General features: G+C 39.7%; 1 protein-coding gene across 7 annotated transcripts in view; it reads left to right on the plus strand.

Moving 5' to 3' along the window:
- IMMT (inner membrane mitochondrial protein) overlaps positions 1-26,531 on the plus strand; it is a 57,163-nt gene that overhangs the window by 24,862 nt on the left and 5,770 nt on the right. Inside the window, exons 5-12 of one of the 7 annotated variants that reach the window (XM_021087283.1) lie at positions 364-465; positions 830-925; positions 6,045-6,181; positions 10,537-10,640; positions 12,793-12,928; positions 13,441-13,570; positions 24,385-24,399; positions 26,308-26,531. In XM_021087283.1, coding sequence (XP_020942942.1) covers positions 364-465; positions 830-925; positions 6,045-6,181; positions 10,537-10,640; positions 12,793-12,928; positions 13,441-13,570; positions 24,385-24,399; positions 26,308-26,531 — 944 coding nt within the window. Of the gene's footprint in view, positions 1-327; positions 466-829; positions 926-6,044; positions 6,182-10,536; positions 10,641-12,792; positions 12,929-13,440; positions 13,571-24,384; positions 24,400-26,307 lie in introns of all 7 variants that reach the window. The other 6 variants (XM_021087282.1, XM_003481170.4, XM_021087284.1 and 3 more) reach the window with 6 other exon arrangements.

Raw genomic sequence — 26,531 nt, forward strand, 5'->3', positions numbered from 1 at the left:
GTTATGTAAATATTATGTCCTCTTAAGTTCAGATTTACTACCATTTACTACCGTTACTAGAAGCCTTGCATGAGAATAATGGTTACAATGCAGGTGGATGCTGACAAGACTTCTTTCCCTTGTGCTTTTCTAGCCTTTGTTCATCTTGTGAGGGTTTATGCAGTGGACAGTGCCCCTAACTAATTGTGGGTTTGAATAGTGGCAGCACACATGTTTGTGTCTTTAAGGAGTCAGATGAGAAGTGGGAGATAGTAGTAGTGGTCTCCTGTGTGTTTGTTTCTCTGTTAACCCAGGAAACTATAAATACCATGCATAACATATTTATAGCACCTACAGAGGCAGCTCAAATTATTTCTGCAGCAGGTGATACACTGTCGGTCCCAGCCCCTGTGGTTCAGCATGAGGAATCTATAAAAGCCGATCGCCCTGCAACTGGTGAAGGAAAACCTAAGCCTGCAACTTCAGGTAGTTAAATTATCTGTACTCATGGTCTTATAAATGATATGCTCATCAAAACTCTGTAATGTCATGGCGATCCTTAGAAACTCTGTAAATTCACATTTATACTAGCTTTAAGTATGTAGACTTGTTTAGGCAATTTTTAATATTTCAGAGTCTGAATAAATCTTTGAAAAAAGGCTTTAAGAGCCGGCCCCTATTTCTTCATGTTGGAGTCATTAAGTGATGATGTGGTTTTAGAATCTTTATCAGAATAATGCCCTCAGATTGATAAAGCTGGCAAGTACAAATGATGGTGTTTTTATGTCCCCATTAGCTGTTGAAATTCTGTGCTGAAATTTGATTTCCTCTTATTTACTTTTGCTGCAAGAGGAAGCATCCTCAACTTCTGTAAGGGAACGGCCACCTGAAGAAGTTGCAGCTCGGCTTGCACAACAGGAAAAGCAAGAACAAGTTAAGATTGAGTGTATGTAAGCCAGATGGCTTCTTAATAAGTACTTGTGTTGTCTTTCTTAGTTGTTTTCCTCAACCATCACACAAGTTTCTCATCTCTCAGCTCGTTGTGGTTTCTTTAATGGCATTGCTGTTCACCCCCTCTACTTCGTGATTTGTTTCTTCTAAACTGCCAAATGACAAGGGGTATTCTTAACATATACCTGGGAGAAATTCCAAGTGATACATGTACTTTCTCCATTTGTTTTTGTTATCTATTAGTGGTGAAGATTTTTTTTTTAATACCCTGGGTAACAAATTATTTATGTTTTGGTAACTTGCTTAAGAGTCTTCTAAGTGTTACACTCATAAATTTACTTGTGCAGGTCAGAATAGCTCCCACTCTGGTTTATTTCTTGGCCTCTGGACTCAATCTAGTTGTCTCCTTAGCTGACATTGTTGAGGGGTGGAGTGTTCCACACATGGGTGGTTTCTACTTAATGGAAGCATTTTCCTTTTCAGATTTCAGTTTTTTAATTAGTTTGTTTAATATTTTTAAAGAGACATAGTAAATACCTAAAAATGTATTTTCCTGTCTTAACCAAGGAACATTGAACATCATTTGCATCGATGTCCCTGGAAGTAGTGTGTGAGGAGCTTTTGCTGGACTGAGAGATGTTGGTTTTAAATTCTTATGGCATCTGTTTATAGCTTTTGTTTGTTTGTTTGTTTTGTCTTTCTGTGACACTTAAGTCTTTAGTCTTAGATGGTTCTTACTTTCCTTCAGTGCTTTGGTTCTGCCCTACTTCTGGGAGGCAAGTCTGTTAGAATTGTGTAAAGAGTAGAAGGGCCAGAATGAACAAAGCTGTAGGGCATTCGTTTGGGTTCTTGGATTTGGTTTTTGTTTTTGTTTTTTTGTATTCTTCTGAGTTGTTGGCCATGTTACAGCTAGTTGTTAGTCATAGTTACTACGGCAACGCCGGATCCTCAACCCACTGAGCAAAGCCAGGGATCGAACCCGAAACCTCATGGTTCCCAGTCAGATTCATTTCCGCTGCGCCACAGCGGGAACTCCACTGACTTCTAAATAAGTGAAGAAAAATTTTTTTTTGGTCTTTTTTTTTTTTTTTTTTTTTTTTGTCCTTTTTGCTATTTCTTGGGCCGCTCCTGCGGCATGTGGAGGTTCCCAGGCTAGGGGTTGAATCGGAGCTGTAGCCACTGGCCTACGCCAGAGCCACAGAAACGCGGGGTCCGAGCCGCGTCTGCAACCTACACCACAGCTCACAGCAACGCCGCATTGTTAACCCACTGAGCAAGGCCAGGGACCAAACCCGCAACCTCATGGTTCCTAGTCAGATTCATTAACCACTGCGCCACGACGGGAACTCCCCTGAAATATTTTTATACTTTTATTCCCACTTCTTAATTTTTCCTAAAATCTCCACTACTTCAAATTAAGATCACTTTTTTTCTTGTATTCGTATTTTTCCTTTACTTTTCATTTTCCTTCTTTTATCATATGAATACCTGGAAGTAAATTTTAAATTTAAGATGGCCATGTCTGCTGTTTTATCATGCTCCTTTTCTCTTTGTCCAGTTTTTTCTTGTCTTTCATGTTGCACAAAGTGAAGGTTTTTAGGATTTTGTCCGTCATCTCTTAATTTTCTCTCAAATTTTACTCCCCTTTTTTTGGCTGCATTCGTGGCATGCAGAAGTTCCCAGGCCAGGGATCGAACCCCTACCACACCACAACCAAAGCTAATGCAGTGATCATGCCAGATCCTTAACCTGGTGTACCACAAGAGATCTCCCCCAAATTTTACTTTTAAAATCTGTGTGTAATTTTTATCGAGAAACAAAGCACAAAAAACTAAGTGGGCTTATATCAAATAAAAAAATTATGTACATGAGTTTCACTTGTGGCTCAGTGGGTTATAAACCTGACTAGTATTCATGAGGGTGTGTGGGTTTGATCCCTGGCCTTGCTCAGTGAGTTAAGGATCTGGTGTTGCTCTGAGCTGTGGTGTAGATTGAAGATGCAGCTCAGATCCCACGTTGTTCTATAGGCCAGCAGCTGCAGCTTGGATTCAGCCTCTGGCCTGGGAACTTACATATGCTGCAGGTGTGGTCCTAAAAAACCCAAATTCTATATGGCAAAAGGGTCAAAATCAATAAAATGAAAAGGCAGTCTATGGAATGGGGGGGAGTATTTGCAAACTGTATATTGGATACAATATTAATATCTAAAATATACATGGAAGTCATACAACTCAATAGCAAAAATAAAAAAAAAAAATCAAAGCAGAGTGCTTTTGCCTCTGAAGAGGGCTGTGGGCCTCAGTAAAGTGGTTTACTATTGTTTGCTTGGATATCCCATCATTAACTCAAACGTGTTCCCTCCCTAGCCGTTTTTTCTCTATATCCCCCTAGGTCTTCAAGTGATCTTTAGTCTCACACTCATGTCCTGGTATTTTCTCATCACGAACCTTCCCTTCTGTGTTTTAGTGGTGCTGTGTATGTTTAATGAGGTTCCATTTGTTCTTCTCTAGCTTTTGCTGCTTTTGCTCAAAATTATTTTTTCTTTTTATCTGAAATCATCCCTTGCTTTACTTTAAAAAAAAGGAGAATACTTCTTTTTGATTCCTCAAGCAACAGATAGAAATGTGATCTTAATAGCTGGTAGCCTTCTGAACACTGGTGTCTGCTATTTTTTGAGTCTTTTGTAGAAAAACAATGTTCATTCCCAAACTTTCTTTTTTGCATGTTTTCTTGCTTGTCTTTTTCTTTCTCTTATCTGTCTGTTGTCTCCTTATATCTTGATGATAGAGATTATTTGCTCTGATAAGGAGAAGATATGAAAATGGGCACCTCTTTTCCCCCTGTAGATCTGTATGATTATTATTTAAAATGAAAAATACTGGAGGTCCTGTTGTAGCTCAGTGGGTTAAGAACCTACTAGTATCCATGAGGATGTAGTTTTGATCCCTGGCCTCACTCAGTGTGTTGAGGATCCGGCATTGCCTCAAGCTGTGGTGTAGGTCACAGATGAGGCTCAGATCTGGCATTGCCGTGGCTGTGGTGTAGCTGGCAGCTGCAGCTCTGGTAGACCCCTAGTGTGGGAGCTTCCCTGTGTCACAGGTGCGGCCCTAAAAAGACAAAGGAAAAAGAAAAACACTGGTGTTTATGCTGAATTTATTGCCTCCAATAGGTAAAAGGGCTACAGTGCCCTAAACCTTGTTCCTCCCATTTGAAATATATGCTGGCCTTCCTTAAGCACTTTAAAAAAATTGATCTATAGTTGTTTTACAATACTGTATTAATTTCGAGTGTTCAACAAAATTGATCTGTAGTTGTTTTACAATACTGTATTAGTTTCAAGTGTTAAATGATTATAAATATATATATATAATTTTTCAGTTTTCTTTTCCATTATAATTATTAAAAGATATTAAATATAGTTCCTTGTGGTATACAGTAAATCCTTGTTGTTTATTTTAGGTATAGTGGTGTGCATCCAGTGCTCCTAATTTAACCCCTCTTCCCTCTGTGGTAACCATAAGTTTGTTTTCTTTGTCACTGAGTCTGTTTCTGTTTTGTAAGTATGTTCATTTGTACTGTTTTTTAGATTTCACGTATAAGTGTTCTGTGGCTTTTTCTGACTTATATCACTTGATGTGATAATCTCTGTGGCCATCCATGTTGATGGAAATGGCAATATTTCATTCTTTTTTATGGCTGAGTAATATTCCATGGAATATATATATACCACATCTTTATCTATTGATGGACACTTAGGTTGCTTCCATGTTTTAGCTATTTTTAATAGCACTGCTGTGAACAGTGGGGTGCAAGTATCCTTTTTTTTTTTTTTTTTTTTTTAAGGGCCACACCTGCAGCATATGGAGAGTTCCCAGGCTAGGGGTCAAATCAGAGCTACAGCTCTTGGCCTATGCCACAGCCACAGCATCGTGGGATCTGAGACATATATGGGACCTTTACCACAGATCACGGCAATGCTGGATCCCCGACCCACTGAGCAAGGCCAGGGATCAAACCCATATCCTTACAGATACTAGTTGAATTTGTTTCTGCTGTGCCACAAACAAGCTCCTGGATGCATGTATGTTACCAGGAGTAATATCCTCTTCTTGATTGATGCTTTTGTCATTACATAGTATTCTTCTTTTTCTTTAAGGCCTTTGTTTTAAAGTTTTTTGTGTCTGATATGAGTATTGTCACCTTCACTTTCATATTGTTTTCATTTGCATGAAATATCTTTTTCCATCCTCTCACTTTCAATCTCTTGTCTTTTGCCCTAAAGTGGGTCTTTTATAGGCAGCATATTGTAGGTTCTGTATCTTTTGATTAGAGCATTTAGTTCATTGGCATTTAAAGTAATTACTGGTAGGTATTATTTGTTGCCCTTTTAAACCTTATTTTCCAGTTGATTTTGTATTTCTTTGTTCCTCTCTTCTTTTTCTTTTTCCTTTTGTGGTTTGATGGTTTTCATTTGTATTATGCTTGAATTGCTTTCTTTTTTGTTTTTGTGAATCTATTGTTATATATTTTTGATTTGGGGTTACCCTGGTTTTCAAGTATGTTAACCCATTACTATACCTACTTGCTTTAGACTGATAGTCATATAAGCTCAAACACATTCTTAAAGATCTACATTTTCTTACTCCCCCTTCCCACATTTTGTGATTTTGATGTACTATTTTTACATCTTCATGTTTATCATTTGGTTATTCATTGTAGTTATAATCTTTTTCTCAAGTTTTTTTTGGATTCTTTTTAAAACTATGTCATGGCATATTTAAGTGATTTCCATTCTCTTTTATTCCATTCTCTTCCTATTGTGATTTTCCTTTTTCTATAGAAAACCCAAAATATGTTTTCTTTTGAAAAAAATTCAATTATACATAAAAATAGTATAATGAACCCCCATAGATTCATCATCTGGATTCAGTAATTGTTAATACTTTATCATATTTTTAAGTGAAACTGTGATTCTCTAAATCTGTATTTTTTGTTTTTTGGTGTGTTTTGTGGGGGAAATGTTATAGAAGACTGGATAAAGAGGAAATGATTAAAGTCATGTGGGGAGAGAGATCTGTTTTTTACTTTTTTTTTTTTTTTTCTCCTAACTTTAGCACTAGTCAAGAGCTTAGAAGATGCTCTGAGTCAATCTGCTTATATCACTCAGCAGGCTATTGTGGCTCAGAATGCTGCGGTCCAGGCTGTCACTGCCCATGCCAACATACTGAAAACAGCCATGGATGATTCTGAGGTGGGCCAAAGAATATTAGACATTTGTAGTATGTGAGAATGATTCCTTACTCCTAGGTTGGACTTTATTTCACTAAGCGAAAACAAACTAGAGTGATTGTCTTATTAGAAAAACAAATATGAAAAAAAACTTTAAATGTTCTTTTAATGAATTTTACATATGGTATTTTATCTCACAACAAACATATGGTTTAAGAATTAGTTCAGATTTGTTTCCATATCTTAAAATGCTTGAATGTATTTGTTGTTTGCTATTTATTTAGGTTTCTTTTTTAGGGCTGCCCCCACAGCATATGGAATTTCCCAGCCTATGCCACAGCCACATGCCAGATCTGAGCCTCACCTGCAACCTATACCACAGGTCACAGCAATGCCCGATCCTTAACGCGATGAGCAAGGCCAGGTATTGAACCCACATCCTCATGGATACTAGTCGGGTTCGTTACCACTGAGCCACAATGGGAACACCATGTTCTTTGCTTTTTTCTTTATTTTTAGGGCCACACATGCAGCGTATGGAAGTTCATGGGCTAGGAGTTGAATCAGACCTGTAGTTGTAGGCCTGTGCCACAGCCACAGCAATGCAGGATCTGAGCCACATCTGTGACCTATGCTGTAGCTTGCTGCAACCCTGGATCCGTTCCTTACTCCACTAAGCAAGGCCAGGAATTGAACTCGCATCCTCATGTACACTATGTTGGGTTCTTGATCCTCTGAGCCACAACAGGAACTCCTGTGTTGTTTGCTTTTTAGAAAATTATTTTTGCTTTAAAATCACCAACAATTTTTAAAAATAAACTCTTTTTTTGGAGATGCTTTTAGATTGACACATAGTTGTAAGAAATAATACCAGCCATTCCAGGTACTCCAAAACACCAGCTACTTTAGATGCTTATGCTGATTATTTAACTTATATTGGATACTTCAGAGAATAATATAATTACGTTAATTTAAAATTGAATACTGGCACTCAGTAAATTTCCTTTATAATTACATTCAGCTATTCCATATATAAAAATGTATGTTGACACCAAGTCATTTAAAGAATATAATGAAATTGAGAACCTATAAATCTCAGGGATTAGGATCGTACATGATCAGTAAAGTTACTTTGCCACCATGACTGGGTAGTTTATAAAAAATTTAAATACACTTCATATTATTTTAGTCATATATACATACATTACAAGGAGTTAAATTAGACCTCTGATGCAAACAGCCAAGAAACTACAACTTTTGAAAAATAAAAATGAAATTGTTTTATTTAGAGTTCAAGAAAACAATTTAAACCTTAGAGTTCAGTCAGGAAAGTGGAAACCACACAGGGAATATTTAACATGCTGGTTATACATGTGTGGAAGTTGCATATCAGGAAGTTAAGTTCAAACCCAAGTGGGTTCTTTCACAAAACGTTGATTAAAATCTTTAAGTGTCGGAGTTCCCGTCTTGGCACAGTGGTTAACGGATCCGACTAGGAACCAGGAGGTTGCGGGTTCGGTCCCTGCCCTTGCTCAGTGGGTTAATGATCTGGCGTTGCCTTGATCTGTGGTGTAGGTTGCAGACGCGGCTCGGATCCCACGTTGCTGTGGCTCTGGCATAGGCCGGTGGCTACAGCTCCGATTCAACCCCTAGCCTGGGAACCTCCATATGCCGCGGGAGCCGCCCAAGAAATGGCAAAAAAAAGATTTTAAATGTCCACAGTGCTGCTTTGGTGCTGTGAAGGCACATATTTCCTCTTCCCACTGAACATACAGTATGTAGTGCATGTGGCTTAGGCAGTACAAGATATATTGACTGCAAGTGATTTTACTAAAGGACACTTTACAGTAGCAGTTACCAGATGAGGGAGTATTAGCTTGTGTTACAAAATAATCAAAAATGTATGAATACAATTTTGAAAATGTTAAAAATGATTCCAGCTTGTGTTTCCTCTAGTACAAGAAGCTGTAGGTGCACACAGGCTCATTCTAATCAACTCTGAGTTACTCTCTCAAAGCATCGTTTGCAAATAGTTGGACTAGGCTGGATTGTAGGGGAATCAATCTGGTGTCTTTTACAGGACAGCTTATCTTTGGACCTCTGTGAATAGGAATACCTTTGACAGAGGGATTCATATTTTGGCCTCCAGCAATGTCATTTGACACCATTCGGGAGTATGGGTTAGTTACGAAGAGTTCTCTCTGTACAATACCAGGGGCTTCTGACAGCATACAATGAAGTCTTGGAAAATTGGTGATATAGGGCAGATATTAATATGGCCCAAATCAGCATCCTTTATTAATGTTTTTGCAAGATGGCTAAAGTCAGAGTTCACTGAAACCTCAACTTCATCATTCACATCATAAAATTAATTTGTTTTGTCACTTGGCAACAATCTGTGTAGAATATAAAAACAAAAATGTGAGATACAAAGATAGAAAAAAAGTACTAAATATTTTCCTCTAAAAGCAGGGGTTCTTAACCTAGAATTGGGTCTGTGGATAGACCTGAATGGGAAACATCTTTATTTTCCTTAGTTTCAAAAGCGTTTTCTTCAATTATGAATATTGAAAACAAAAGCAGTAGTATCAGCAGTACCTGTAACTTTTTTGCCAATAGGACGCACAGGTGTTTTTATATCACAGTATGGTACTGCAGATCTCTTGACATATACTTAGGCTCATCACTACTGTAAATTAGGGCATTTATTAGTGCTACCACTAGACCTTGGTTTGTCTTTCACAAAATTAAAAAAATACATAATTGGGTTCCTTTGTAATCTTGTAGTTTCATTTTAAGCATTAAAAAATGTTATTCTGAGAAACTTCTTCAGACTGCCACAGTGATCCAGTGGCAAGAGGAATCTCGCCTTTAGGAACTTGGTTGTTTAAACTTTCCATTGATAAAAAAGAAAAAAAACCTTTCCATTAATAATGGATATACCTTTAAAATTGTGAACACACTAGATGTTTGTGGGAACATATGGAGAATTGCTCCTGAGTGATCCATACCAGAGGCATTACTTGTGCTGAGCCTAGGGCTGCAGAGGCAAAACTTGTATTTCTACCAAGGAAAATACAGGTTGGACAGCCAAAGGCCAGGACACCTCTCTGGGATGGCATTCATGTTTTGGGCTTGCAGTGGCCCTCTTTGGGTGGTTTGAAATATAATTATTGAAATATAGTTAATGAACCAAGTCAGTCGTTTATTCCGTGATAAAAGTTAGTTTATTCTTCAGTAGTTTAGTATTTTCCTGTTCATTTCCAGGGTCCTAGCATAGTATATAGTCACCCCTCAGTATCTGTAGGGGATTGGTGTTTGGTTCTAGGACCTGCCATGGATACCAAAATCCATGGCTGCTCAAGTCCTATAGTTGGTCCTCCACATCTGTGGTTCTGCATCTGGATTCAGCCAACTGTGGATTGTGTAGTACTCTAATGAAAAAATCTGCATGTAAGTGGGCCTGCACTGTTCAAACCGGTATTGTTAAAGGCCCAACTGTACTTTGAAGATTAGCCATACGTGGTTTTGCTTCATATCTACACTTAATACACTACTCTAACCTATATGTACTTGGCAAAAGGAGGAGGAGGAAAAAAAAACCATTTAAAATAGTTAACTGATTTTTAAAAAATAACTTCAAAGAGTTGAAACAATTCTTCCACTCACTGTTCATATGATGCAGAGTGAGGGGAGAATGGAAGCTGGACTCATCTATGCCAAGCTTCAGTGACTGGGATTCTTACCCATCCTTGTATGAGCATCTTGCTGCTTTAATTTACAAACATAATTTGTGACAAGTTATTGTTCTTATTAATCTTTTCTGCTTCATAACTTTTTTTTTTTTTTTTTTGGTCTTTTTAGGGCCATACACACAGCATATGGAGGTTCTCAGGCTAGGGGTCGAATTGGAGCTACAGCTGCCGGCCTACACCACAGCCGGCAGATCAGCAATGACAGATCTGAGGCAAGTCTGCGACCTACACCACATCTCATGGCAACGCCAGATCCTTAACCTACTGAGCAAGGCCAAAATTGAACTTGCGTCCTCATGGATGGTAGTCATACTCGTTTCCACTGAGCCACAACGGGAACTCCTGCTTCATAACTTTTTGAGAATTTTAATAAAAATATCATCTCTCCTTAGAGAAGGCTTGTGTACACAGCCTTTTACAGTTTTGGGGAGGGGTGGTTGATGGGAGATGACTCATGGACTTCTTTGATCCTGTCCATGAACATTAGATTAAGAGTTCCTCTTCCAGAGAAATATCGTAAATAATTTTTTACCTTTGACTTTCATGTCACTACTTTCTGCTTTCAGTCATGTTATTATGACAGTAACAGCAATTATTCATATTCGTGTAACTTTTTGTTTAGGTTGCAGGTGAGAAGAAGTCAGCTCAGTGGCGCACAGTGGAGGGTGCATTGAAGGAACGCAGGAAGGCAGTGGATGAGGCTGCCGATGCCCTTCTCAAAGCCAAGTAATTACTCATGGACTTCACCAAGTAATTAGGGCCTCCTGGTGGCTTTCTTTTGGCTGGGTTTTCTTTGTACTGTCTGCATAGAAAGAGGACGCAGAGAAACCCTTCCTTGGCCTCTCCATCTGCACTGTATTGGACTAGAAGCATGGAAGTTTAAAAAGGAGAGAGAGATGGAGCTCTCTTGTGGCTCAGTGCGTTAAGGATCTGGTGTTGTCACTAGAGTGGCTCCTGTTGCTGCTTGTGGCACGGCTTTGATCCCTGGCCCAGGAACTTCTGCATGTTGTGACTGTGGCCTGAAAAGAAAAATTTTTTTAAAGGAGAAAGGAAATAAAATATAATTTGGCCAAAATAAATTTGGCAGAAACCTATATAAAAGAGCTTGTATAAAAAGCAGTTTTTCGGAGTTCCCGTCGTGGTGCAGTGGTTAACAAATCTGGCTAGGAACCATGAGGTTTCGGGTTTGATCCCTGGCCTTGCTCAGTGGGTTAAGGATCCGGCGTTGCTGTGAGCAGTGGTGTAGGTTGCAGATGCAACTTGGATCCCGAGTTGCTGTGGCTCTGGCGTAGGCCAGCGGCTTCAGCTCCAATTAAACCCCTAGCCTGGGAACCTCCATATGCCACAGGTGCGGCCCTAGAAAAGACCAAAAAAAAAAAAAAAGGCAGTTTTTCTTTGGATCATTATTTACGTGGTGTGTCTCCACAGATTTTTCTGCAGTGGTTTGAGCAATTTTATCAGAATTTTAAAAGTGTGTCATGGAGTTCCCCTCGGGAAGGAATCTGACTAGGAACCATGAGGTTGCGGGTTTGATCCCTGGCCTTGCTCAGTGGGTTAAGGATCTGTGAGCTCTGGTGTAGGTCACAGATGGGGCGTGGATTCTGTGTTGCCGTGACTATGGTGTAGACCAACAGCTGTAGCTCTGATTCAACCCCTAGCCTGGGAATCTCCATATGCTGCAGGTGCAGCCCTAAAAAGGCAAAAACAAAACAAAACATAATATTTTTGCCTTAACTATCAAAGTAGTTAGTATATAATAGGTCTAGTTTTATGCCACCTTGACCTTGATTCCTGAAAGTTGGCTAGAAGTGGGATCAAGCAGGCAAACCAAGTACAAGATAGACCTCTAACAAGGGAACCTGCTTTTTTTTTTTTTTTTTTTTTTTGGCTTTTTTGTCTTTTTGTTGTTGTTGCTATTTCTTGGGCCACTCCCGTGGCATATGGAGGTTCCCAGGCTAGGGGTTGAATCGGAGCTGTAGCCACCGGCCTACGCCAGAGCCACAGCAGCACGGGATCTGAGCCGTGTCTGCAACCTACACCACAGCTCACGGCAACGCCGGATCCTTAACCCACTGAGCAAGGGCAGGGACCGAACCCGCAACCTCATGGTTCCTAGTCGGATTCGTTAACCACTGCGCCACGACGGGAACTCCGGAACCTGCTTTTGAATAAAGGGTTCTCACCAACATTACAGAACTGTTATTTATCATTCAGAATTTTGCTGTCTTCTTAACAAAATATTTATGATTGATAGAGAAAGGGGAGCCTTCTAATAAAGCCAGCGTATCTTTTAGGAGATTGAGGGCATTATGCTCACGTCAGTAAACCAGGAGTCAGGGCCCTGAGTTGTGTGTTTTGTGGTACATCATAGTCCATCCTCACTTGTGAGGGCTCCTGAAGACCCATCTGTCTGGTCAGTGAACTTTTTGGCCTCCTTCCATGCTTTTTTGTTTTCCTCAAGCTCTCACTGGCAAGGGTGTCAGCTTAACCCTTGTAAGAGCTGCCAGTGTTCTCCGTGTGACAGGCAGTGTGCAGGGAGCGTCCCATGAATTACCTCTAATCCTTACATAGGGGTAAGCAGCAAAGCAGAGCCTGGTCTGGGAGCTGAATCCAGGTCTGCCTGGTTCTGAAGCCTATCTTTTCCTGCTACCGTGCTGCTCATCTGGTCCACTTTATAAATCCAGTTTCTCACCCAGGTGCTTTCATTTGTTGGTGAGGAAAGCTTCGCTACCTATTGACTATGAAAAAGCATTGAGTAATTTTTTCAAATTAGTTTTTCATAGACTTTACCATTGTATTTCACTAACTTCATCCAGATTCTTTAATGAAATTGACAGGGACTAATATTAAACCTTTGTTTTGTTTCGTTGTTTTCCAGAGAAGAGTTAGAGAAGCTGAAAAGTGTAATTGAAAATGCAAAGAAAGAAGAGGTTGCTGGGGCCAAGTCTCACATAACTGCTGCAGAGGGGAAACTTCATAGCATGATAGTTGATCTGGATAATGTGGTCCAAAAGGTGTGTTTCTTGGGTCTTTTACAAGTATTTTTTATTTTTAAATGCATTCATTTTGGCAAAGGATTTTAAGAATTCAGGAAAATACTAAGATTCCTATCATCTTTCTTTTCCCTTGAAAAGACTATTAAGTTGTTATTAATTTTAAAAACTTGCTTTGGATAGAGAGTGGATTGTTCAGTATTGTTACTTTTTATAATATGGTCATTACCACTTAGGGAAATTTCCATTTTGTGGCAGATTTTCTGTCTGCACTTGTGATTTGTACAGGTAGTTTCCAGAGAAGGAGGGACAGTGGCACAGTGAGATAGAGGGCTTGTCCATGGCATTTAAATGGAATTAGTGGGAAACAAAGACAAGGCTTACATTCTGTTTTCTGGGCTTTAGATTTCTTTCTATACATTGTTCCTGTATTTCCAACTAAGTATAAGTAAATAAATGAATATGCCTTCTATTTTTAAAAGTTTATGGTACTTTTTGTTCACTTTAACCACATACCCCTTGTATTTGTTCAGGTTCAAGCAGCTCAGTCTGAGGCTAAGGTTGTGTCTCAGTATCATGAGCTGGTGGTCCAAGCCCGGGATGACTTTAAACGAGAACTGGACAGTATTACTCCCGAAGTCTCGCCAGGGTGGAAAGGGATGAGTAAGTACACCTGATGTGTTGGTACTTTCCTTTTACTGTTTTTGACAACCGAACAACTATCTAAACTTGCTTCAGCTCCGTTCTGCTAGTCTAAATCCTTCTGGCATGAGTACTTCTTCTGATGTGCATTATAGTGTTTTTTAGCATTTTATTTCAGTCACAGCTATGACAGGTGACACACCTGGCTTAGGCATGGTGGGCACAAGCTCCAGCCAGTGAGATTTGATATCCAGGTGAGTGAGAGTGACATTATGACTGTATAATCATGACCCTGTCAGCATATTATATATATGTAAAATTACTCAGAACCTCCGGTACTTTAAAAATATTCATAGTGAATTACTTAAGGCACACCTTTTTTGACTGCTCTGTGGCAGCACTGTGGTTGAGAACTCACCCAAGGGTGCTGGGTGAAAAGGAAGTCTGCGGGGTGGCCTTCAACTTGCGAACAGCTCAGACTGTAGGGAACTTTGATGGCTAAACAGTTACCCATTGTAACTGCAGGGAATCGTCACATTTCCTTGGAGTGCTGTGTGAATAATAAGAATCACAGATGACCAGTCTCAACAAAATCAAAACGGTATTGCTTGGATGCCAGTGTCTGTTAGAAACTGCATGTCAGGTAGCATCTGAAGAACTGGCGTTCAGGCCTCTCTGGCGTGAAGGTATCAAGGATGCATCACAGACCCCTGTCTGGTCTAAGGAGCTCACTAGTGCCCCTGGGTGAGTTCTAGTTCCTCTCCTTATCAGAGCAAATAGTCTGTATCACTCAGATATAAGGCAGTGAGGAATTCTGTCTGTATCATGGCACCATGGAGATTTAATGGCAAGAAATAGAGTCAAGGTGGTCAAAAAATAACTCAGATATTTAGTTTTTTTAGTGCAATTGACTCACTTAAGAGGGAGATGGATATCAGATTCTTATCAAAGCCAAAAATAGGAGTTCCCGTCGTGGCGCAGTGGTTAACGAATCTGACTAGGAACCATGAGGTTGCGGGTTCGGTCCCTGCCCTTGCTCAGTGGGTTAAGGATCCGGCGTTGCCGTGAGCTGTGGTGTAGGTTGCAGACGCGGCTCGGATCCCGCGTTGCTGTGGCTCTGGCGTAGGCCGGTGGCTACAGCTCCGATTCAACCCCTAGCCTGGGAACCTCCATATGCCGCGGGAGCAGCCCAAGAAATAACAACAACAACAACAACAACAAAAGACAAAAAAAAAAAAAAAAAAAAAAAAAAGCCAAAAATAAAAGGACTTATAAGGGAGGATTAAGTGGAGAAACACACAAAGTTGAGTCCAGGAACAGCGAGTCTTGTTTGACCATTGTTTAACCGGTTAGCAGCTAGCAGAGGGGCAGTGTGGCCAGTCTGTCCTTGAGCAGACTCACTTCAGCCACATCTATACCATTTCCCTCTTCGGAATTTTTCAAGGGCTGTGCCTCATTGAGAGTTAAAACTGAGATGGATTCGTTACCTCCCTGACCATCTTCCTCTGCAAGTCACTCTACCATGTTACAGTATTTTATCCTTTTGAAATACTCACTGTTTTTTATTTGCTGTGTATCTGTATCCATTGAGAGTAAACTCCTTGGCCTAAATGTGCTACTGATACAGTAGTGAGTCTAGGTTGACTATAGTAAGTTTAAATAAGGTTGAAAGGGCAGGTCAGGCTTTGCCTGTGGAGAGTTAGTTATGAGTGCCATTCTTTCATCTAAAATACTTGTCTTTCACGGCAGTGACAAGGCAAACACTGCCCGATCACGGAGAGTACAACTCCCTCAGGAGAAAGAAAACAACAAGCAAGATGAAGAAGCTGAGAAACCACTCCCAATCAAACCAACAGGAGAACTCACCTAAAACAGTCAACAATGAAACAGATCTCGGCAGTCTGACAGACCTGGAGTTCAAAAGAGAAATAGTGAAAATACTGAAGGAATTAAGAGAAGATATGAACAGTAATGCAGATACCCTCAGAAAGGAACTAGAAAATATAAGGAGGAGCCAAGAAAAACTAGAACATTCATTTGCAGAGATGCAAACTGAACTAGGGGCAGTAAAAACCAGAATGAATAATGCAGAAGAACGAATCAGTGATATGGAAGATAGAATAATGGAAATCACTCAATCTGGTCAACAGACAGAAAACCGAATCAAAAAACTGGAAAGCAATATAAGAGACCTATGGGATAATATAAAGCGGGCCAATCTACTCATAATAGGAATTCCAGAAGGAGTAGAAAAAGATAAGGGAATGGAAAATATATTTGAAGAAATTATTGCTGGAAACTTCCCAAATCTAAAGGATACTGGATTCAAGATACAAGAAGCACAGAGGGCCCCAAACAAACTGAACCCAAACAGACCCACACCAAGACACATCATAATAAAAATGGCAAAAGTTAATGATAAAGAGAGGATCCTCAAGGCAGCAAGAGAAAAACAGAATGTTACCTACAAGGGAACCCCCATAAGAATATCAGCTGATTTCTCTACAGAAACACTACAGGCCAGGAGGGAATGGCAAGAGATATTTAAAGTGCTCAAAGGAAAAAATATGCAACCTAGAATACTCTATCCAGCAAGAATATCATTTAAAATAGAAGGGGAAATAAAAATTTTTCCCAACAAACAAAAACTTAAAGAATACAGCAACACAAAACCCAGGTTAAAGGAAATATTGAAAGGGCTTCTCTAAACCAAAAAGAAAGGAAGGAAAGGGAAGAAAAAAGAAAAGAAAAAAAAAAAAAAAGAAGAAGAAGAGGAAGAACTAGGACTGAGGAAACTGCAATCAGAGAGAAGTCACTCAAATAAGCCAGCATACAGATTTAATCATGAACATGCTTCAAACAAAATAAAATTAAAAAGAAAAAAATAAAAAAGCGTCATCAAACCATAAAATGTGGGCAAGGGATGTCAGGAGGTAAATAACCCTTTTTGTTTATATGTATGTCTCTCTTCTTAATTTTAATATAGTAATGAAGTGTTTGAACTTACAGGACCATCAGGCTAAAACACACATTTATGGGAAGGGGTTAGCATACTTAAAAAACAGGGCAATCACAAGCCAAAACCAAATATTGCATTTGCAAAAAATGAAAAAAAAAAAACCACTCAAGCAGATAATAACAGGAGACCATCCAACCAAAAAAAAAAAAAAAAAATGGAGAACCATAGAATCAACTGGAACACGAGGTTCAAATGGCAATAAATAATCATCTATCAATTATCACCTTAAATGTCAATGGACTGAATGCCCCCATCAAAAGACACAGAGTGGCTGAGTGGATAAAAAGGCAAAAACCTTCAATATGCTGCCTACAAGAAACTCACCTTAGGACAAAAGATACATATAGATTGAAAGTGAAAGGGTGGGGAAAAATATTTCACGCCAATAGACATGACAGAAAAGCAGGAGTCGCAACGCTCATATCAGACAAAATAGACTTTAAAACAAAAGGCATAAAGGAAGACAAAGAAGGACACTATTTAATGATTAAGGGATCCATCCAAGGAGAGGATGTTACTATTGTCAACATATATGCCCCAAATACAGGAGCACCCAGATACACACAACAAATATTAACAGACATAAAGGGAGATATTGATGAGCATACAATCATAGTAGGAGACCTAAATACCCCCCTCACATCAATGGACAGATCCTCTAGACAGAAAACCAATAAAGCAACAGAGATCCTAAAGGAAACAATAGAAAAGTCAGACTTCATTGATATCTTCAGGACACTACATCCAATAAAAGCAGAATACACATTCTTCTCAAATGCTCATGGAACATTCTCAAGAATCGACCACATATTGGGACACAAAGCGAATCTCAATAAATTTAGGAGCGTAGAAATTATCTCAAGTATCTTCTCTGACCACAATGCCATGAAATTAGAAATCAACCATGGGAAAAGCAAAGAGAAAAAACCTACTCCATGGAGACTAAACAACATGCTACTAAAAAACCAATGGGTCAATGAGGAAATCAAGAAGGAAATTAAAAACTACCTTGAAACAAATGATAATGAAGACACAACCTCTCAAAATCTATGGGATGCTGCGAAAGCAGTGCTCAGAGGGAAATTTATAGCAATCCAGGCCTTTCTCAAAAAAGAAGAAAGATCCCAAATTGACAACTTAACCCTCCACCTAAACGAATTAGAAAAAGAAGAACAAAAAAGTCCTAAAGTCAACAGAAGGAAGGAAATTATAAAGATCAAAGAAGAAATCAATAAAATAGAGACTCAAAAAACAATAGAGAAAATTAATAAAACCAAGAGCTGGTTCTTTGAAAAGGTGAACAAAATTGACAAACCCCTGGCCAGACTCACTAAAAAGAGGAGAGAAAGAACCCAAATAACCAAAATTAGAAATGAAAAAGGAGAAATCACAACGGATACAGCAGAAATACAAAAAACCATAAGAGAATACTATGAACAACTGTATGGCAACAAGTTTGACAATCTGGAAGAAATGGACAATTTTCTAGAATCTTACAGCTTGCCAAAACTGAATCAAGCAGAAACAGACCAACTGAACAGACCGATCACTAGAAATGAAATTGAAGAGGTCATAAAATCACTCCCTACAAATAAAAGTCCAGGACCAGATGGCTTCACAGGTGAATTTTATCAAACATATAAAGAGGAATTGGTGCCCATCCTCCTTAAACTCTTTCAAAAGGTTGAAGAAGAAGGAATACTCCCAAAGACATTCTATGAGGCCACCATCACCCTCATTCCAAAACCAGACAGAGATACCACCAAAAAAGAAAACTATCGGCCAATATCATTGATGAATATAGATGCAAAAATTCTCAACAAAATCTTAGCCAACCGAATCCAACAACATATCAAAAAAATTATACACCATGACCAGGTTGGGTTCATCCCAGGTTCACAAGGATGGTTCAACATACGCAAATCAATCAGCATCATACACCACATTAACAAAAAAAAGGTCAAAAATCATATGATCATCTCAATAGACGCAGAAAAAGCATTTGACAAAGTTCAACATCCATTCATGATCAAGACCCTCGCCAAAGTGGGTATAGAGGGAACATTCCTGAATATAATCAAAGCCATTTATGATAAACCCACAGCAAATATAATCCTCAATGGGGAAAAACTGAAAGCCTTCTCACTCAAATCTGGAACAAGACAGGGATGCCCACTCTCACCACTGCTCTTCAACATCGTTTTGGAAGTCTTAGCCACAGCAATTCGACAAACAAAAGAAATCAAAGGCATCCATATAGGAAGAGAAGAGATCAAACTGTCACTGTATGCAGATGATATGATACTATACCTAGAAAACCCTAAGGACTCAACCCCAAAACTCCTTGAACTGATTCATAAATTCAGCAAAGTGGCAGGATATAAGATTAACATTCAGAAGTCAGTTGCATTTCTGTATACCAGCAATGAAACATTAGAAAAGGAATACAAAAAAATGATACCTTTTAAAATTGTACCTCACAAAATCAAATACCTCGGAATACACCTGACCAAAGAGGTAAAGGACCTATATGCCGAGAACTATAAAACTTTAATCAAAGAAATCAAAGAAGATGTAAAGAAATGGAAAGATATTCCATGTTCCTGGATTGGAAAAATCAATATTGTGAAAATGGCCATCCTACCCAAAGCAATCTACAGATTCAATGCAATCCCTATCAAATTACCCATGACATTGTTCACAGAACTAGAACAAACAATCCAAACATTTATATGGAACCACAAAAGACTCAGAATCGCCAAAGCAATCCTGAGAAACAAAAACCAAGCAGGAGGCATCACTCTCCCAGACTTCAAGAAATACTACAAAGCCACAGTCATCAAAACAGTGTGGTACTGGTACCAAAACAGACAGACAGACCAATGGAACAGAATCGAGAATCCGGAAATAAACCCTGACACCTATGGTCAATTAATCTTTGACAAGGGAGGCAAGAACATCAAATGGGAAAAGGAAAGTCTATTCAACAAGCATTGCTGGGAAACCTGGACAGCTGCATGCAAAGCAATGAAACTAGAACACACCCTCACACCATGCACAAAAATAAACTCCAAATGGCTGAAAGACTTAAATATACGACAGGACACCATCAAACTCCTAGAAGAAAACATAGGCAAAACACTCTCTGACATCAACATCATGAATATTTTCTCAGGTCAGTCTCCCAAAGCAGTAGAAACTAGAGCAAAAATAAACCCATGGGACCTCATCAAACTGAAAAGCTTTTGCACAGCAAAGGAAACCAAAAAGAAAACAAAAAGACAACTTACACAATGGCAGAAAATAGTTTCAAATGATGCAACCGACAAGGGCTTAATCTCTAGAATATACAAGCAACTTATACAACTCGACAGCAAAAAAACCAATCAATCAGTGGAAAAATGGGCAAAAGACCTGAATAGACATTTCTCCAAGGAAGATATACAGATGGCCAACAAACACATGAAAAAATGCTCAACATCGCTGATTATAAGAGAAATGCAAATCAAAACTACCATGAGATATCACCTCACACCAGTCAGAATGGCCATCATTAATAAATCCACAAATAACAAGTGCTGGAGGGGCTGTGGAGAAAAGGGAACCCTCCTGCACTGCTGGTGGGAATGTAAACTGGTACAGCCACTATGGAGAACAGTTTGGAGATACCTTAGAAATCTATACATAGAACTTCCATATGACCCTGCAATCCCACTCTTGGGCATCTATCCGGACAAAGCTCTACTTAAAAGAGACACATGCACCCGCATGTTCATTGCAGCCCTATTCACAATAGCCAGGACATGGAAACAATCCAAATGTCCATCGACAGATGATTGGATTCGGAAGAAGTGGTATATATACACAATGGAATACTACTCAGCCATAAAAAAAGATGACATCATGCCATTTGCAGCAACATGGATGGAACTAGAGAATCTCATCCTGAGTGAAATGAGCCAGAAAGACAAAGACAAATACCATATGATATCACTTATAACTGGAATCTAATATCCAGCACAAATGAACATCTCCTCAGAAAAGAAAATCATGGACTTGGAGAAGAGACTTGTGGTTGCCTGATGGGAGGGGGAGGGAGTGGGAGGGATCGGGAGCTTGGGCTTATCAGACACAACCTAGAATAGATTTATAAGGAGATCGTGCTGAATAGCATTGAGAACTATGTCTAGATACTCATGTCGCAACAGAAGAAAGGGTGGGGGGAAAAACTGTAACTGCAATGTATACATCTAAGGATGACCTGACCCCCTTGCTGTACAGTGGGAAAATAATAAATAAAAAAAATAAATAAATAAAATAAAATAAAATACTTGTCTTTGAAGTTCCCTGGTGGGCTAGTGGGTTAAGGATCCAGCCTTGTCACTGTTGTGACACAGGTTTGATCCCTGGCCTGGCGATTTCTGCATGCTGCAGGTGCGGCCAAAAAAGAAAAAGAAAAGAAAATACTTGTTTTTGGTCTTTCCGAGAAACTAAATCCTACTGATTTTTCCGTGCCAACCTATGAAGTTTTTAGCTTAAGAATACCTTTTCTTGGGTAATTTAAAAAATGTCCACTGTAAAACATGAAAACATTCAAGCAGGTGTTTTCAACCCAGGGCATTTTTGTCCCCAGAGAATATTTGGCAGTGTCTGGAGACTAATTTATTTGTCACATTGAAGGGTTCTAATGGCATTTACTGGGTAGAGACCAGAGATGCTGCTAAACATCCTCCAGTGCACAGAACAGCCCTTCCAACAAAGAGTATCTCACCCAGAATGTCAGAAGTACCAACGTTGAAAAACCCAGCATTAAAGAAATGTGTCACATAGAAAGGGAAAATCCCCTGCAGTGGGCTTATTTTGGGGGAAGAGGGCAACCTCCATTTCATTTCTTATTTTTTTGATAGATTCAAAAGTACAAATGGCACCTGCTGAAGTTTCCCTTCCAACCCTGCCCACAGCTGCAGTTTTCCTCCCAGTATTACTGATTTCTTGTGCCCCTCTGGAGTGACTTATTCCATGATTACTTCAGCCCTTAATTGATGTCTTCGCTTCTGAAATCAAGTCTTTTAAGACCTATATACCAAGCTCATTATTACTGGTTTGTGTTATCCGTTATTTTGTTCTTACTAGTCTTATTTCCCTGAGTTACAAGTAATTCTGATGATACTCATCTGTCTAGTGCTTTTTCTGTGTTCTCCACAGCTTAGCACAGTGTCCAACATATAATAGCACTGTTGAGCATTATTATTATTTTTTTTTTTTTTTGTCTTTTTGCTTTTTCTTGCGCCGCTCCCATGGCATATGGAGGTTCCCAGGCTAGGGGTCTAATCGGAGCCGTAGCCACCAGCCTACGCCAGAGCCACAGCAACGCAGGATCTGAGCCGAGTCTGTGACCTACACCACAGCTCACGGCAATGCCAGATTGTTAACCCACTGAGCAAGGGCAGGGACCGAACCCGCAACCTCATGGTTCCTAGTCGGATTCGTTAACCACTGCGCCACGACGGGAACTCCCTGTTGAGCATTATTTTATGTCTAGCACTATTCCTCAGGCTTCACATGTATTCACTTATTTAAAGTTCATAATAGTCCTTTGAGGTAAGTTTGTGCCCATTTTATAGATAAGAAAACTGAGACAGTGAGGTTAAAAAATTTGTCCAAGTTTGGGGCTAGAGCCAGGATTTCATTCTTACTAGCCTCACTGTTCTCTGCCTGGTTGATTTGCATTTCCAGCATAGGGCCCCCTTTTGGGCTTTTGAGAAGAGGAGTGATATGACTGAATAAGTAGAAAAATTCATTTTTATTAGATTGAGGTAGAGAGGGATGCCCAGGTGAAGGAAACTATTCAAAACTGCTGGAGTAACCTGTGGGCAAATCGATATGGGCCCCCTGGTGGCCAAGGGCACTGAGAATAAAGGAAAGGAAAAAGAGACAGAAGTAATCATTTAGCAGTAGGTTTGTTGAACCATAATTTATAATACGTAGTGAATCTGTCGAGGTATATACTCCCTGATCTGAAAGTTCAGCTCCTAGGTATGAGCTCAAGAAGAGTAAGGTGGGAGAGGGAGTTCCTGTCATGGCTAAGTGGGTTAAGGATCTGGCATTGCCATGAGCTGTGGTGTAGGTTGCAGATGTGGCTCGGATCCCGTGTTGCTGTGGCCATGGCATAGGCTGGTGGCTACAGCTCCGATTCGACCCCTAGCTTGGGAACCTCCATATGCCACAGAAGTGGCCCAAGAAATGGCAAAAAAGACAAAAAAAAAAAAAAAAGAAGAAGGTGGGAGATTCATTAAAAGTTGGAGTTCTCATGGTAGCACAACGGGATCGGCAGCATCTCTGGAGCCCGGGGACACAGGTTTGGTCTCTGGCCTAGCACAGTGGGTTAGGGATCTGGCATTGCTGCAGTTGCAGTGTAGGCTCAGATCCTATCCCTGGACTGGGAACTCCATGTGTCAAGGGGTGGCCAAAAAAGAAAAAAACAAGTTTATAGAAGCACTGTTTGTAAGAGTAGAAAAATGATAGTTGATTTTTCTACTCTTACAAACATGGCAGTGCAAATGAATGAACCAGACCATTTCTCTCAAACATAAATGTTAAGAAAAGTTGCAAAAGAGTACATGGAAATAGGATGTACCACTTACATGAAGCTCGAGAACATGCAAAATGAAACCATGTATAAAGGATGTACATACATGTGAAGTATAACAGAATGAATGATGAATACCATATTCAGAAAGGGGGTACCACGTTGGGGGAGGGAAGAGGAGCCACTAGGAAGTGTGCATGTGGGTATTCCCAAGATTGAGAGAATGGGGTGCAGGTTGCCAGTATTCCCACGGGACCTTTCCTTTATTGATAATATACCAGTATCTATAACCATATGTGCGTGTCATGTTGAGACTGACCTATGACCTCTTAGCTTGTCCATCTTTGCCAGTTTTTTCCTGCAGCATTGGGACAGAGCCCTGCTTCTTTGGTTGAATACCAGATTCAGTGGTTGACATTTAGAGCCATTTTGGGTGGAAAATACTTGTCATTGAACTTGTTCAGTCCAAGGGTTGTCCCAGGATGTGACGCAGCTTATCCTGAGAGGCAGGAGACTGGCTGTGGGTCCCCTCCTGTCAGGTGTTCTCATGGTGGAGCGTGTGATCATGTTGAGGAGCATCAGGCAGTCATGGATTTCAGTTTAGTTTGCAGAGGTTGAACCCAACTTTAATATGAGTTCACGGTTTTCAGGTTTCCAAAGAAGAAAGGTTAATTTCTTAAGTATTTACAGTGTTAGGAATGGCTTGTTACTGAGCACAAAGTCCTGAAATAGTCTGATGCAGATGCGAGGGGGATAATTGAGTATTGTAGTTGCCATGTAAAAATTAAGTTGATTGCTTTGTAAAAATAGAGATGAGTCCCTGGAAACCAAGAATACTTTTTTTTTTTCTTTTTTGGCCGCACTAGCAACACATGGAAAGACCTGAGGTGGGGATCAAATCCAAGCCACAGCTGTGACCTTTGCCAGAGCTGTTGGCAACGCCAGTTCCTTAACCACTGCAAAACAGTGGCAACTCCCCAAGACTACTTCTAATGTTATTGACTCTCCTTATCTTCTGAAATGTTAGAATTTACCTTGATTATATTGTTTGATAATCCTTTAAAAAAATTTTAGAAAATTCATAACTTTGCTTTCTAATACTAAAATACACTTCTCCTACTACTAGTTTCTGGCTCCTCGTTTTCTTTTGGATATTCCTATTTAATGATTTGTAACTGAAACATGAACAGTGGTTTTTTTTCTAACTGTTGTTCTTTTCCTTTGTAGGTATTTCTGACCTAGGTGAGTAATTATGTGTATTGTTTGTTTAAAGGCTTTTGTTTCGAGTTTTAAAAGAGACTCATGGAGTTCCCGTCGTGGCGCAGTGGTTAACGAATCCGACTAGGAACCATGAGGTTGCGGGTTCGGTCCCTGCCCTTGCTCAGTGGGTTAAGGATCCGGCGTTGCCGTGAGCTGTGGTGTAGGTTGCAGACGCGGCTCGGATCCCGCGTTGCTGTGGCTCTGGTGTAGGCTAGTGGCTACAGCTCCGATTCAACCCCTAGCCTGGGAACCTCCATATGCCGTGGGAGCGGCCCCAAAGAAATAGCAAAAAAAAAAAAAAAAAAAAAAAAAGAGACTCATGTTTAAAGTCTTTTTGTTTTTGCCTATGCCTCTTACACTAAACTGTCTGAATTAATATAAAGTAGAATTATGTTGCATGTGACACATCTGATTTGGATATTTTTGTCATCCATGTGCTCAGGAACAAAAATGTTTTCACCATGTGATTAGAAACCTGTAGATATGATAGATATATATGTATATATAGTATACCTAAGATTTTATTTTGTAAAATTTCAAACATGAAAAGGAAGAAAACTACAATGAACTTCTGGGACCTGTGAGCCAACTTTAGCAATTATTAGCACATGGCTGGTTTTGTCGCATTTATTCCCCTGACTTATATTGAAGCAGGTCCAAACATCATATTCTTTCACTTATAAGAACTTCAGTTTGTTTTTAAAAAATGTAATCAGCACACCATTGTCACACTCAACATTAAATTCCCCAGTGTCATCAAATGTCTCTTTAGTGTTCAAATATCCATGGTCACTTTATAGAATGAGTTTTTGTAGTTGTTTTGTTCAAATCAATATCCAAAGGAGCTACTCATGTTGAATTTGGTCATTTGAAGCTACTCATTTTGAATAAATCTCTTTTCCTTGCTCCTTTTTTGCTTTTCAGTCTGTTTATTGAATGAAGGGAATAAATTCATGGAATGGAGTTGTTTATTATAGTACTTCCCATACTTGGAATTATGGCTGTCAGAGCCATAATTCTAAACCTGGTGATATATCAGAATGCTTTGGAGTTTGAGATTTGGAAAAAGAAAACATGTATAAGCCTAAATCAGAATCTTTGGGTATGATTATTTTAAAATGCTCTACAAGTGATTCTGATGGCCAGCTCTGGCTGCAGATCACTGTCCTAGATAACATCTGCGTGAGAAAAAGTGCAGAACCCTTATAAGGGAAAAGTCTGAGAATTTGAATTTGATTCAAGTTTTAGCAGAAAAGTGTCTTTAATTGGATCTCTGTTAGGACTAATCACAGTTATGCATGAAAGGAAATGTAGAAATGATCATGTAAGTAAGCTTTGTCCTTAGAGTCAAAATCATGGTGAGTTATAAAGCCACTTTCTAATTAGTTCACATTAAAAGTACTGCTGATTTGGGTTCTTGGAAAAGAACTGATTCTGCACTTGAAGGCCTCCCTGAATTATTTTGCTGGAATTGAAAATGCCTAGTTGGCTGGCCATGAGCTGTGAATCTCTGTGACACTGCAGCCTTTTTGTTTGTTTGTTTTTTAAATCTTTTATTTTAGGGCCGCACCTGCAGCATATGGAGGTTCCCAGGCTACTAGGGGTCGAATTGGAGCTGTAGCTGTCGGCCTACATCACAGCCACAGCAATGTCAGATATGAGCCATGTCTTCGATCTACACCACAGCTCATGGCATCCTTAACCCACTGAGTGAGGCCAGGGATTGGGTTCATTACTGCTGAGCCACAATGAGAACCCCCTACACTGCAGCCTTTACGTCAGCTTCTCTTGGCTTTTCTTCCTAGCTGTTAAATTACAATCAGGTGAGACAGGTTACCTTATAGATGTATGATTTTGGTGAAATCAACATTTTCATGTGGTTTTGTTTAGCTGACAGGCTGTCTGCGGATGACCTGAACTCCCTGATTGCTCACGCGCATCGCCGCATTGACCAGCTGAACAGGGCGCTGGCTGAACAGAAAGCCACAGAGAAGCAGCATATCGCCCTAGCCTTGGAGAAACAGAAGCTGGAGGAAAAGCGGGCATTTGACTCTGCCGTGGCAAAAGCATTAGAACATCATAGAAGTGAGATACAGGCTGAACAGGACAGAAAG

The sequence above is a fragment of the Sus scrofa genome, chromosome 3, assembly GCF_000003025.6.
Source record: "Sus scrofa isolate TJ Tabasco breed Duroc chromosome 3, Sscrofa11.1, whole genome shotgun sequence".
NCBI classification, from domain to species: domain Eukaryota; kingdom Metazoa; phylum Chordata; class Mammalia; order Artiodactyla; family Suidae; genus Sus; species Sus scrofa.